At 34.9% G+C, this 13,341-nt stretch overlaps 2 protein-coding genes across 3 annotated transcripts; one reads left to right on the top strand and one right to left on the bottom strand.

Moving 5' to 3' along the window:
• The first annotated feature begins 5,646 nt into the window (after positions 1 to 5,646).
• Positions 5,647 to 9,884, top strand: LOC130723205 (two-component response regulator ARR2-like). 2 transcript variants are annotated; one of them, XM_057574164.1, is made up of 6 exons: positions 5,647 to 5,999; positions 6,442 to 6,594; positions 6,699 to 7,076; positions 7,986 to 8,062; positions 8,198 to 9,337; positions 9,430 to 9,884. In XM_057574164.1, exons 1-6 carry the CDS (start codon positions 5,819 to 5,821, stop codon positions 9,508 to 9,510), a joined length of 2,010 nt encoding a protein of 669 aa, XP_057430147.1. In that variant the 5' UTR covers positions 5,647 to 5,818; the 3' UTR covers positions 9,511 to 9,884. The 2 variants fall into 2 exon arrangements, with proteins under 2 accessions (XP_057430147.1, XP_057430148.1); XM_057574165.1 differs by having other exon boundaries at positions 9,433 to 9,884.
• A 272-nt stretch (positions 9,885 to 10,156) lies between these two features.
• On the bottom strand, positions 10,157 to 12,724 carry LOC130723207 (COBRA-like protein 7). The gene is made up of 2 exons (XM_057574166.1): positions 12,067 to 12,724; positions 10,157 to 11,597 (listed from the first exon to the last, which is right to left on the bottom strand). The coding sequence occupies exons 1-2, from the start codon at positions 12,596 to 12,598 to the stop codon at positions 10,180 to 10,182; spliced, it is 1,950 nt and encodes a 649-aa protein (XP_057430149.1). The 5' UTR covers positions 12,599 to 12,724; the 3' UTR covers positions 10,157 to 10,179.
• Positions 12,725 to 13,341: the final 617 nt, after the last annotated feature.

Below are 13,341 nucleotides of genomic sequence, written 5' to 3' on the forward strand. Positions count from 1 at the left end.
CTTAGCAAACTCGCGGCCTCCTTGGGAAGAAATGGGTAAGATATTTGTTTTTTTCTCATTTCTTGGCTATATATAGAAGGTGGAAATTCGCGGGAAAATGAAAGTTTCGCGAATCTGATTTTTCCGGCGTCATTCTCCATGAATTATTAGATATGTTTTGGCAAAAGAATTCCAAAACTATAAAGAGGTCTCCTTGTATTTTTGGCAACTAAAGCATAGTCGGTATAAAACTATTTTACCCGATAAGTTGCTTTTTGCAGCGAATGTCGGAATGGAAAACTTCCTTCGGAAGAAAGATTGAAATCATCAAGAGAAATGGGTGTACGCGTGTAGAATATTCATTTGAAGCTCTGAATAGAAAAAGTCTTCATTGTCGAGAAATTCTAGGGTTTTGAAATACCAGGGTTTCGGTTTCGGCAAACTTCCGATGATTGGAATCGGACGTTCGTAGATCCTAGAGTTTCGCCTCGAAACGATTTTGATATATGGAAAAAGAGAAGTTCTAACATTTCTCTGAAGATTTTTGGAATTAACTTCCGTCGTGCCTAAAAGTGAAAATTAGCTATATACTAAGGTTTCTGACCTAGGTTTAAGCGTAAAACGATCGTACTATAACTTTTATCGATCATGATGTAATCCTTTGACTTTTCCTGAACTTTCTCCTTCATAAATTTATTTCATTTGGTAAACTCTTGTTCAGGTTTCCTTTCACAATACATCAAGCCTAATCGTAAATGGAAATCTCTTCCACTTATTCTAAGCTTAAAAACTTGGGTCTTACAACAATCCCCAAATCATTCAATTTTTTTTTAACCTAGATTTTGTTCGCAATCGAACAACAACCATTACCTAAACAAACCAACCAAATACAACCTATCAATCATCCGGATTCTCAAACTAAAGCGCTCGTAATCATAAGCATATCACGACGATTAACCAATTTTCTGTCAAAAAACCCTACCAAGATATCTTGTAAATTGAAGTGCGTGCGTTACCTCATATGCATCACGCAGAAACTGGGAGGTTTATGAACTGGACACAACGAGAACCCCACACACACCTTTTAATGTAGATCCACCTCAAAAATATAGAACAAGAAGAAAGGCAACAATGTTCGCTTCCTCCAACAACACTCTTCCTCAATTTTCGATCTATTTTGTACCATAAAACAAATACAGTGTACTATGTACAAGTACCCCATTGAAATACTTACGAGCCTACCCTTACAAATATTAATAACACGACTAAAACCGGAAAAACCCACTGCACCGGGTCATTTTGATGGAGGACGCGTACACCACCTAATTGGGTGGTGCACGTTAAACGCACCCCATTTTTTTATCTTGTTTGTTGAATTTTTTTTATTACTATATCATTTGGTTTATATATAAACTTTTGCGCGAATTTTGGACTTTTGGTGCACCAAATTTCCCAACTGGCCCGGTAGTTTTTTTCTTCTAATTATTATTTTTATATTATAAATGTTTATTTAATTTTGATGACACATTTTAAATTTTTTTTACGTTTTCAATAATTGGTTGAAATTCAAGTTAGGTAAAAAAAAAACGTTGAAAAAAAAGGTTAGGTCAATTAAAAATATATATTTAAAAAAAATTAAAAATACGAGTATTACTTCAAATTTAGTGATAATCAAGTGAATTTCAATTAATTAATACATAAGTATTAAAAACTGTAAAATCAATATAAAAAGTAAAAGAACGGTAAATGACAAGTCACAAGGAGATGTTTTCCATATACTATGGGACAAAAGTCAATAGACACGTGTTGGTTCAGGGAAGGAAGAAACAGTGAAATTCATTTCACATTCACTTGAGGCTGAGGCTGAGGCTGAGGAGAAAATAATAAGAGTTTCATGCGAGTTGAGAAAAATCAAATAAGCTCTTTTGGAGTATTACTTATTTATATAAGTCACAAATGTAAGATTTCTTCATGAGTTTTATTGACTTTTATATATAAGCTGCGAAAGAACTGCAAGAAAGACACAAATAATGATGACCATGAGTGTACAAACTACAAATCATTGCTCAATTTTTCTATGAAGATAAAATACATTCTCTATGTTTTTGCGTTATATTTTGTATGGACTTAATAGAGGGGGTGTCCTCTTGCTTTGTTTCCAATTAATAATATTCTTTTGTTTTAAATAAAATTATTATTTTTGAATCAAAGTTATAAGAATTCTTATTTATATTAAAATAAAATAAAAAAGATTAGGGGTCAATCCCTCATTCCCTCCATTACACAAAACACCAGTGGCCAAGATTAATTAATTAGTTAACCTCACGTGACTTCATTTTACTTTTTACGGAGTTTGTCATTCAAGTTTGATCGATTATTTCATCTCTGAATTCCTTTCAAAGAGAAGCAAGAAATCTCAATTCGCAACCTAATCCACCCAATTATTCAGGTTATATATGTTGTTATGCTAGTAAACCATGTCCAATATATTAGTAAGCAATACCATTTTCTTTGAATAGTAAATAAATCTTTTGAGAAACAAATACTAACTTATATTTGCAACATATTCAAAACCTTGAGATTGTAAGTTTATGAGATGTTTGGTTTGAAAAGAGCATTAGGATATGATAATAACATGGTGGACTCTTATCAAATCTCGTATTTGATGTGAACTTAATAATGATTAGATATGATGTAAAAAATGAAAAATTAGTGAAATTTTAAATGTAATAAATTTTAATTTTTCTAAATTTAACTTTTAAAATTAATTAATCTATTAATTTTTTTTCATTTTTATATATGTGTTTATGTTTTTAAAATTAAGAAAATTATATAATATTTTTTTAATTTATTTATTTAAACTAAAATTATGTAGGTCATGTACCAAAAAAAATTATGTCTAAATAATAGAAAGTAATAAATAATTAAATTAATTATATTTAAAAATATTATTACTATTAAAAAATTGTCTATATTTAAGTTATAAAAATTATATTAGTAAATAAACAATTTTAAGTAAGTAATAGCAACTGATAGGAGAAAATTAGTTTGTATTTAATATTATTAAATCAACATTTATTTGTGATTAGTCTATATTTTACTATTAGTGAATAATTAGTTTATTTTTATTATTAGAATATAAGTAATGAAATAACGTTAACTGTATACTAGGAAGTGATAAAGAAAAAAAAATTATAAGAGTAAAATAAATATTTTCACTATTTATAAATCAGTCAATTTTTTATTATATCACATGAGTAATTAAATCATTTTAACTTAATTGTATTAACTAATGATTGACAGATAATAGAATTAAAAAATTATTGAAATTAATATTTTTAAATTATTAACTAATATTATTAGAAATTATAAAGATTATAGATATTGAAATAATTTTGAATTTGGAATGAAGGTGGAAATATAAGATAAATTAGTTATCCTGAAAGGATAACTTCTAACCTCCCCTCCCCCTCACGATACATTTTACGCATAATAGATAAAATAGGATAAGAGACAACATTATTTTATCATATACAGTTGACTCAACAGACAACAAATTATAACATGATATGATTATATTATCATATCTTGTTGCCTTATTATATCCACAAAATGGATTCTTAGTTCTCAAATTTTAGAGTTGGATTGATCTCAAGTGTGATTATTTCATAGGTAGGTTTCCAAAAATTGTATGTTTGGGTAATGGGAAGGAGGTTGAAATTGTCACATGAGGGACAATAATTAATCATGAGGGGGAAGGAGGTTGAAATTGTCACATGAGGGACAATTATTAATCATGACCGTTAATCTGTAGTGAAATTGAGAGTTATGATCAGGCGTAACTTGTTAGAGTTTTTATTGGAGTAACTTGATCCCTCCTCTAAAAGAAAATGTTCAACAGTTTTGTATATAAAATTTGAATATAAATATTAAAAAATTTATTTTTATTTTGAAACAGAAATTTTAAAATTAAAATGTATTTAAATTTATATAAATTTCTCTTAAAAGAATCTTACTTACGGGTGAAACACACTACCAAATAAGAGAATAGAGAATGTTGATGATAAATTCATTGAGATGGTAGAAAAAAATGATAATCAACATCATCAGAGATGAAGGTGGAATTAAGATCCCTAATGGAAGTTTAGGTAATCTAATCAAATGAATGAGCTGGATCCACTCTTTCAGGAGACAGACCCAACCTTAAAACATAATATTCAAAACCTCAAAAGTAATCATTACACAAAACGGGTATAACCATTATATTATTGTCATTATTATATTACCCAGATAATGATGCAAATTTAGAAAGTTTTATTAAAAAAAATTAGGATATTTCCATTGCAAACTTAAAGAAGCATTTCCTTCTTGTTTATTTTTTTTGAAGTTATTTCCTTATTGTGATACAAATTAAATACTTTTTTAAACATAATTAAATTTCCACTTTTATTTACTTACATATAACTTTTTTTTCTTAACTAAAATATTCTACCAACTGGTAGCCATGACATCAATTATCTACTCCACAATTACTGCATTAAGCAACAAGAGAAACTCACTAATGATGTTTTTTCATTCACAAAAATTGATAATTAAATCTAAAACAACTTATTTAAAAGATAGATTGATAATTCTGCACTACTAATTGTGTAACATTTTATATAGACATTCAATCAAAAATAATTATTTTTGTGGCATTATCAACGAATAAATATAGCAAATTACTAAAACGAAATTATAAAATGTCATTAATTTTAAGTATCCATAGGAAAGAAAGTATGAAAATAGAAAAATAATAGATCGTGAGACATTTTTTTGGAGTTGTTTCGAGATGTAGTGCATTTTCATTTTCATACTTTCTGATTGACATTCAAAGGGATCTATATTTAGTCCTCGAATGATAGCTCAAATGACAAGAGTTAGATGACATATATATCAGGTGAAAGAGGTCCAGAAATCAATTACGGAAGAATGCAATTTATCTTTTTGATGTAAAAAAAATTGATCTATATTTAAATATTTGTGTAAAGTTTTTTTCATTAATTCCACCATATAAATTAAATTGTAAAAAATATTATTTCCATTCCTTATTAACTACTCCTATCAGGCTATCAACTTATAAGAAAAAATTGTTATTATATATCTCTCTATTTAACATTTTAAGAAAGCGTCTCCGAAGAATAACATAAGTGGTAGGAGTTGGGGGACATATGAGTTCGGTGGGGGATGTCCATGTATCAATTCCTGATGGGTGCAATTTATCTTTCTGATGTAAAAAAAACATTTTAAGAAAGCATTAAATTTCTAAATAATGCTCTTGTGAGAATAATAAAATAAAACATTTTAAGAAAGCATTAAATTTCTAAATAATGTGATCTCAGAGCCTCGAAGGATTAGTCTCATGGTTGTCAGTTGTGGGGATACCTTGGGAAACCAAAAAAATAAAAAGATAAAATACATTTCAAATAGTAAAATAGGAAAAAAATTATTTCATTTAAAATTAATTGCACTCCTTAATATGTGTTTCTTATCTCTGAATACAATTAGACAATTAAATAGGAAATTAATTAAAAAAAACGCCAAAAAAGGAGTGTCAGCGTGCGACAGTAAGGACTAGAGGTTCGGAATGAGACCCACTAGAAAGCAATATTATATGACATTATCTGCACCTGTTGACAAAAAACAATTCAATTACCCTTTTTTCTCTCTGTTTCTTCAACTAGCCTCCAAGAACTCTTCATATTTTTCATTACCACCTTCAACTATGTGAAACAAAACACACTCACTTGTTGTTGTTGTTGTTGTTGTTGTCTTGTTTTGTGTTGTGGATTTCTCAAACATGAATGCCAAGGGACCCATCATGTCAACCCCCACTTCAAGTTCAGCATCAAAGTCCAGCGACACCGCCGCCGTCACCGCCGCCGACCAGTTTCCGGCGGGTCTTCGTGTACTTGTTGTTGATGATGACCCTACATGTCTTGTGATCCTTGAGAGGATGCTCCGTGCTTGCCTCTATGAAGGTGGTCAATCAGTAAACATATACTCTCTCTGTTTTTGCATCTTCTTCATTGTTTTGTTGATTCCCATGATGGATTTGATTCAAATAATGCAAGTTTATCTTCTTCTTGAATGTTTATTTGCATGTAGATATTAGTCTTCAATCATCCTTGTCTCTTGTTATTGAGTTTGAATGTTTGATTGATCATTTTGCTCCAACCCATTTTTCATCATGGCTGATTTGATTTGATTTCAGTTTCTGGCATCCATATTTGAATCAAGTTTACTCCTTGATGATTTTCATATGGTTTAACATGGCATGAAGCGATGTTTATGTTTCGTTTCACAGATTTGTTGTGAATTTTGTTTTTCCAACATATGGAATCTATTCCTTTCAGGCATGAATATGTGTCAGATTTGTTCTTCATTGGATTTGATTCTGTTTGCTTGTTGTGTCCATTTCAGTCACGAAATGCAAGCGAGCAGAGGTTGCATTGTCGCTTCTGAGAGGGAACAAGAATGGATTCGATATTGTTCTAAGCGATGTGCATATGCCAGACATGGATGGATTTAAGCTTTTGGAGCATATTGGATTGGAGATGGACCTTCCGGTTATTAGTAAGCATCTGTTTAATCAGTTTGGATCAATTGTTAGATTTGAATCTGCATTGACTTGGACTGATATATTGTGTTTGTGTGTGAATGGATGATGATACTTGCAGTGATGTCTGCTGATGATGGAAAAGATGTGGTGATGAAGGGTGTGACTCACGGTGCTTGCGATTACCTGATTAAACCCGTGCGAATTGAGGCTTTGAAGAATATTTGGCAGCATGTGGTTCGCAAGAGGAAGAATGACGGGAAAGATCCGGATCAATCAGGTGGAGGGGACGAAGGAGATCAGCAGCTTAAGGGATCTGATGATGCAGATTACTCATCCTCAGCAAATGAATGCAAAAGCACAAAGAAGAGGAGGGATCAGGAAGATGAGGATGCAGAGGACAGGGATGATTCTTCCTCGTTAAAGAGGCCGCGGGTTGTTTGGTCTGTTGAGCTTCATCAACAGTTCATGGCTGCTGTGAATAACCTTGGAATTGATAGTATGGTCTCATTCTCTCATCTACTATGACAAACAATGCCTTACAATACTTTCTGGGATATAATACTTGTCTTTCTACATGTCTAATGTTGAACTGTCATATAAGAGTTGTGGAAGTCTCAATTCACCATTTCTGCCATAGTTATCAGTATATTAGGATGGATACGATCTGTATCGATATGATACAAATTCTGGAAGCAGCGATGCGTATCGCAATGCGAATCTAAAATGAACCTGAATCTCATTTTGTATCTCCGAGACGGAGCAGAATCTTACGATTCAAGATTCTCTGCTGAATCTTACAATTCTAAGTAATGTGCATGTTGCACTTCTGCCGGGTTGGGTTCTGTGACCCGTATAGGTTTCTGGGGCTTTTTGGGTTGATTTTTTTAATTTTTTTTTCCGACAGGTGACATTTTTGGCTCACCCAAGAAATGTGTCTCCTTTGTTGTTTTTTGGAGGGGTTGAATACTTAAACTTTATGCAAGCACCCACTTTTGATTTATGGCTTGGATCTTGTATTATTTTGATGTTTATTGTATCAGCTTATGTTCAATTTATAACTTGATTTATCTTTTGCATCATGTATCTTACGGTACATAAAAGATTCGATTCATGATTTGGAAAATAGGTCTTCCAATTCACAATTCGAATCTCAATTCTTGTACCTTCAGTATTCAGTTGCCCTCATCTAGGATTTTCAGATTGTTGACAAATAGGCAAATTAGTTTTCCTGTTGTATACTAGACAGCAACATTGATGCATAATTAAGATCCCTTAGAAGCTTTAACATTCTAACTTTGTTTTTTGCTTTAACATATGAAGAACTACAGTGATCACTTCTTGTCTAATTTTATTTAAAATGTAAATGTCTCATCTTATGGTTTTCTATTTTGATATTCATGTACAGAGGCTGTTCCTAAAAAGATTCTGGAAATAATGAATGTTCCTGGGCTCACTAGAGAAAACGTTGCTAGCCACCTCCAGGTATGATATGCTACCATGCCACATTTTACATGCACTCTGGGAGAGATTTAGGAATTAACTTTATCCAGACTTTATTGTTGTGATTATCTATAATGTTACTTGAAGGAGCTCACCTTCATCTTGTTTTTGATACAGAAATACCGGTTGTATCTTCGAAGAGTGAGTGGAGTTTCTCAGCCGCAAAATAACTTGAACAGCTCCTTCATCAGTCCATACGAGTCAGCATATAATGCATCTTCAATAAATGGAATTGATCTTCAAACTATTTCGGCACACAGTCTAGCTAAGCTTCAAGCAGGACTTGGCAGGTCAACTGCAAAAGTGGGTGTGCCCATGCCTCTAGTTGAGCAAAAGAACCTTTTCAGTTTCGAAAACTCAAAACTAAGATTTGGAGAAGGTCAACTGCAACATATGAGCAGCAATAAACCAATGAACTTGCTTCATGGAATCCCTACCAACATGGAGCCAAAGCAGTTTGCTCATTGGCACCAGTCTACCCAGTCGCTTGGTAACTTGAATATGCGATTCAATGCTTCTGCTGCTCAGAGGAACCCCTTTTTGATGCAGATGAATCATTCTCAACCAAGAGGTCAGATGCTAGGTGAAAATACTGGATCTCATATTACCAGGTTTCCGTCATCTTTGGTGCAGCCTTCTGGACCAAATGGAATTTCTAATGGTGCTATAGAAAATGGGATTACTGATACCAACAACATAACTCCACAAAGGTCTTCATTGTTGAGTTTTCCCATGAACCAAACCACTGATATCTCAGCCAGTAGTTTCCCCCTTCGAAGCACTCCAGGTATATCCAACATCACTACAAAAGGCATGTTTCATGAGGAAGTTACTTTGGGAACTAAAGGATCTGGTGGATTTTTTCCAAGTTATGATATTTTTAATGAACTCCATCAGAAGTCTCATGATTGGGACCCAACAAACAGTGGACTGACATATGATGCTTCTCAGCATACAAATCCTTTACAAGGCAGCTTTGACGTCTTGCCATCAATCTTAGGCCATCAGGATTTTTCTTCTGCCCAACAGACTGCAGAAAATAGAGATACTACTTTGATTGGAAAAGGTATGGTCTCCATGGGCGATAGCATGAATCTAGGTAATCTCCAAAATGTTGGTCAACACCACCTCAATACATCTCTTATTGACAATTCAGCAAGGGTTAAGGCAGAAAAGTTTCCTGATCCAAGCTCCCAGAATAACCTCTTCCTTGAGCAATATGGGCAGGATGATCTCCTGAGTGAACTTCTGAAACAGGTTGATCTATCTTTCCTTTTCGCAGACCCTAAATAATTATATGCTTCCTTATAGTTTCCTTTATAAATAATTTTTTCTTTCTTTCTTTCTAGCAGCAGGAAGGCATCGGAGTCGGACCAATTGAAAACGAGTTTGATTTTGATGGATATTCCATGGACAACATTCCGGTCTAGAACAGATCTTGGCAGTTCTCTTTCTAATTGCAGCGGCCAATGTAAATAGTTGGTTTTTCATATGAATCTAATCATTCTGCAATTAGCTAGTCTCGACTTGAGTTTAAATTGTTCCATAAATAGAATTTAGTTGATGTAAAAAATTCAGGCTTCGCGGAGTTGTTTTCTTTAATGATTTATTCTGGATGCTCAAGGGTTAATGGATGGAGATGAATAACTGCATGTATGCAAAAGGCATATTTGCAAATTTTGACTGCTTTTGATAGCAAAAGCCCTAGCAAGATTCTTAGGGATGAACTGCAGTAGCAAGATTTTGATACACCTGCAGACTTGTAGGACCATTTTCTTTTTAATAACAAATTATGAATTTTTTCCTTTGTTCCTTTTTTCATATTTATGTTTTTCAAATTAAGCAAATAATTGCTCATGTGAATATTTCATTTGAATGCTCAAAACATTCAGTCTGGCCATTATTTTCTGGTTCTATCTGTATTTGGATATTACTTGTTCTGTAATGTTTGAGCTGTAGACTATAGTTGATATGAACTTTGTACTTGTTCTGTGTAAGAATCATACGAAGTGAACAAACAACTTTTGAGTTTCTGTGATGATGCGACAAAATCAATCTTGTCTCGACAAAAACCGATAATTGAAAATCAAACAATACCACTATTGCCGCATCAAAATGATCGGCGACAGTATTATGAACATTATAGTAGCCAATGAAAACTCCCTCCTGAAACCACTGCTAGGATACACTGAAGGAAGAGAACATTCTTCTCCATTGAAGAAGACTTTACTGGGAAACCCATCACCACCAACCACATTGATTCCAGGAGTAGTTTTCTTAGTGAATAAGATCACTGATTGCTGATTCCCGGGCACCCTAGGATCTCTTCTAGGATCATGTCCATCTGTTTCTGCTGCAAGATAATTCAATCCCAGCTTACCTTGCATGAATATTGTATTGTTCATGCTCCCTAAGGTGCTTGCATTGAATGAATACATTTCTTCAAAACCTGCTGCAGCTTTGTCCATTTCTACTGCAGCAAACCAATCTGCAAACTCTGTCTCACCCCAGTTAATAAGTGTGATCCTTGCAGTCCAACCTCTATGGTAATCAGTATGCACATGCCAGTTTATGCTCACACCACAGTTATCACCACATGGCATAGGGTTTGGCACTGGTAGATCTTTCATGTCAGCCCAAGTAACCGCCTTTTTACTTCGATTCTCGAAAGGAACAAGTAGTGCATCATCTGCTGGGAGCCACATAGCAGGTGCAGAAGTGCTGCATGTTCTGTCTTGGTTACTAGGGCACCCACATGCACATGTATTGCAAGGAATAACAGATTCATTGTAATATGCTGAAAATGATACACAACATTTAGGGGCTGTATTTGACCTTGTTATGTTGCACACAATCTGCCAAGTTTCAATTGCAGATATGTTTGATTGTAACCCTCTTGGGTTTGGAGATTCACTAGGACTAACCCGGATCGGGTTACCGCATTTGTAATCAGGATTGAGGGCTTCACCTTTGATCTCCCAGTTATGTGGCGGAGCGAGGTTGGAGCGGTTAACGTTTGGCGGCATTTTGAAGACCTGCATTTGGAACCTTGAAACTGACTTGCTAGGGTCTATTGATGGTGGAAGCAAGGTGCCATTCCTGCAGCAAAAAGGGATTTTGCCAAGGTCTGAATCATTGAACCTTGTGCGAGGGAGATCAATGATGGTCGGTCTTCTTTGACAGTTCAACACATTGGTGAAGTCAAGGTCCTTGTAGAACACACCTTGAGGACCAAGGACACATTCAGAAGAGTCTACTTCTGATGGATAAGCACCTTTCATTGTGTGTATGAACTCTTGATTGTTCCATTTCCAGCTTAGTTTCCAGTTGTCAATACGGCCTAGGGGGTTGTGGTTGGCAATTGTAACCTCTGCTAAGTAATTGGAATCATAAGCTTGGATCACATCATATGTGATGGTAACATCACCATTCTGTTGGGGTTGGAACTCTAAGTCTGTGGTGATGTTTGATTTGAAAGTGGGATCACTTGTGCAACACACATGAGTCTCATTGGTCCCTGAAGATTAGCCATCAAAAGAAAACATGCTCCTCAAAACAAGTTCACATATAATTCAAGGCCAAAATCACACTAATTAAGACATTTATCCGTTAATCAATCATGGATCATACAGAAAGAGAAATTAAAAAAGTAATAATATTGCCATTAAGGCACCAACTATTCAAACTTGCAGAATAAATTCCATCAAAAAATGGAGCCTTGATTTTTCTTTTCCTATTTCCTTAATGAAGATAAAAATGTTCCATATAATTTGTTTCTTATTTTTCAATATTTGGATCGATTATCACATATTATTCACTTTAGTTCAAAATAAATGTTTGAGATTATTATTCCATTTACCATCTTTGGACAAACAGTTTTGTGGCAGTTTTTTACCCTGACCGTCACTAAAGTGTATGGTTGTTGCTTGTTGGAATGGTATGTATTTATCAGTATCACTACTCTTTCACTCATAGAAAGAAGGTACCTTGACGGGTGGGTTCACCACACAAGAACCCATCATTAGCCACTCTTAGGCTGGAAGGCATGGGCACACTCGGTGGCGCCACTCCCACCTGTGTCCCCACCATTTCCACCCGAACCTGCATCTGGCTCACGTCCCCTGCAGTCTCCGCTGCCGTCTTCAGATCCTTCACAGCCAACCCAGCTAAAACAGTGCCATTCCCGACGTGGCCAGGGAGGCTAGTGCCGTCTGCAAGCACCGCGTGAGACGCGGACACCAACCACTCCCGGTGCTGAAACCCCAAGAAGACACTCCATGACTTGAGCTCCTCTAGTCCATTGTTGATCACCGTCAATGTCGACTCGAACCGGTACGGTTGCTGCGTAGGGTCGGATAACACCGGCGGAAGCTGCCTCCCGCCGGTGTACACGTAGGACAGGAATATCCCGTTGCAGGTCTGCGGCTGAGACATCGTGGGCGCGGCGGCGAAGATGGCAAGGACAGCGAGGGAGAAGAAGAAGAAGCAGCAGCAACTATACACATTTGAGAAGGCCATGGTCACTGCTATATTGACTGTTGTTAGAACTAGAACATGTATAAACGAATGTTATTTAAAGTGTTTTTATTTGGTTGTGTTTAAGTTGAATTAAGGACAGAACATAAGTACTGGTTTTTAAATTATTGGCAGGCTGAAATTATATTATAGAAGAAGGTTTCATGGTGTTTGAGTTGCTAAATAAGTATTAGAGCTTGGTCCCATTTTGACTGATTTGTTAGAGAGACATGGTCAATGACAAAGGATGGTTTGGACAAATGGCTAGTATAAGTTGAAGCTGAAGCTGAAGCGGCATCTATCTGAGAGGATGCATGTTGGAGTTTTCTGTTCACATATTTCTTAATTAAATGCGTGACTTGGTGTCCTACTGAAGAAGAAGGGTTGTATATTGAGTGCCATTGCATGCCATTATAATGTAATTAAACAATTCATACAAAACACACCAAACACATCCTCCCAAATTTTCTTCTGACGGCAAAACTCCATGCCTTATGCTATGGAGTTTATTGGCTGAATTTGAGTGTGAAGTGAAGTATTAAATTAGTTAAAAATGAGTAAGGTGAAAAGTGAAAACCATATATAAGATGTGACCAATAAACTTAAAGTTTAAGGTTTTGAGTAAAGATGTGGTGTCCACATCTCTTAGTGATCTTATTGATGTAGGTTCTTTATACTTTGGACTTCCCCGTCCAATGAACTCGAGTAGACCGAGCTAGAACAAGAAGAGCCTAACTCAGCACTGT

The sequence above is a fragment of the Lotus japonicus genome, chromosome 6 (assembly GCF_012489685.1).
Source record: "Lotus japonicus ecotype B-129 chromosome 6, LjGifu_v1.2".
NCBI classification, from domain to species: domain Eukaryota; kingdom Viridiplantae; phylum Streptophyta; class Magnoliopsida; order Fabales; family Fabaceae; genus Lotus; species Lotus japonicus.

Coding starts and splice junctions, on each gene's coding strand:
- LOC130723205 (XM_057574164.1), top strand. CDS start 5,819: ATGAATGCCAAGGGACCCATCATGTCAACCCCCACTTCAAGTTCAGCA. Junction 6,000..6,441: donor CCGTGCTTGCCTCTATGAAG/GTGGTCAATCAG, acceptor TGTCCATTTCAG/TCACGAAATGCAAGCGAGCA. Junction 9,338..9,429: donor TGAGTGAACTTCTGAAACAG/GTTGATCTATCT, acceptor CTTTCTTTCTAG/CAGCAGGAAGGCATCGGAGT.
- LOC130723207 (XM_057574166.1), bottom strand. CDS start 12,598: ATGGCCTTCTCAAATGTGTATAGTTGCTGCTGCTTCTTCTTCTTCTCC. Junction 11,598..12,066: donor TGGTGAACCCACCCGTCAAG/GTACCTTCTTTC, acceptor GCTAATCTTCAG/GGACCAATGAGACTCATGTG.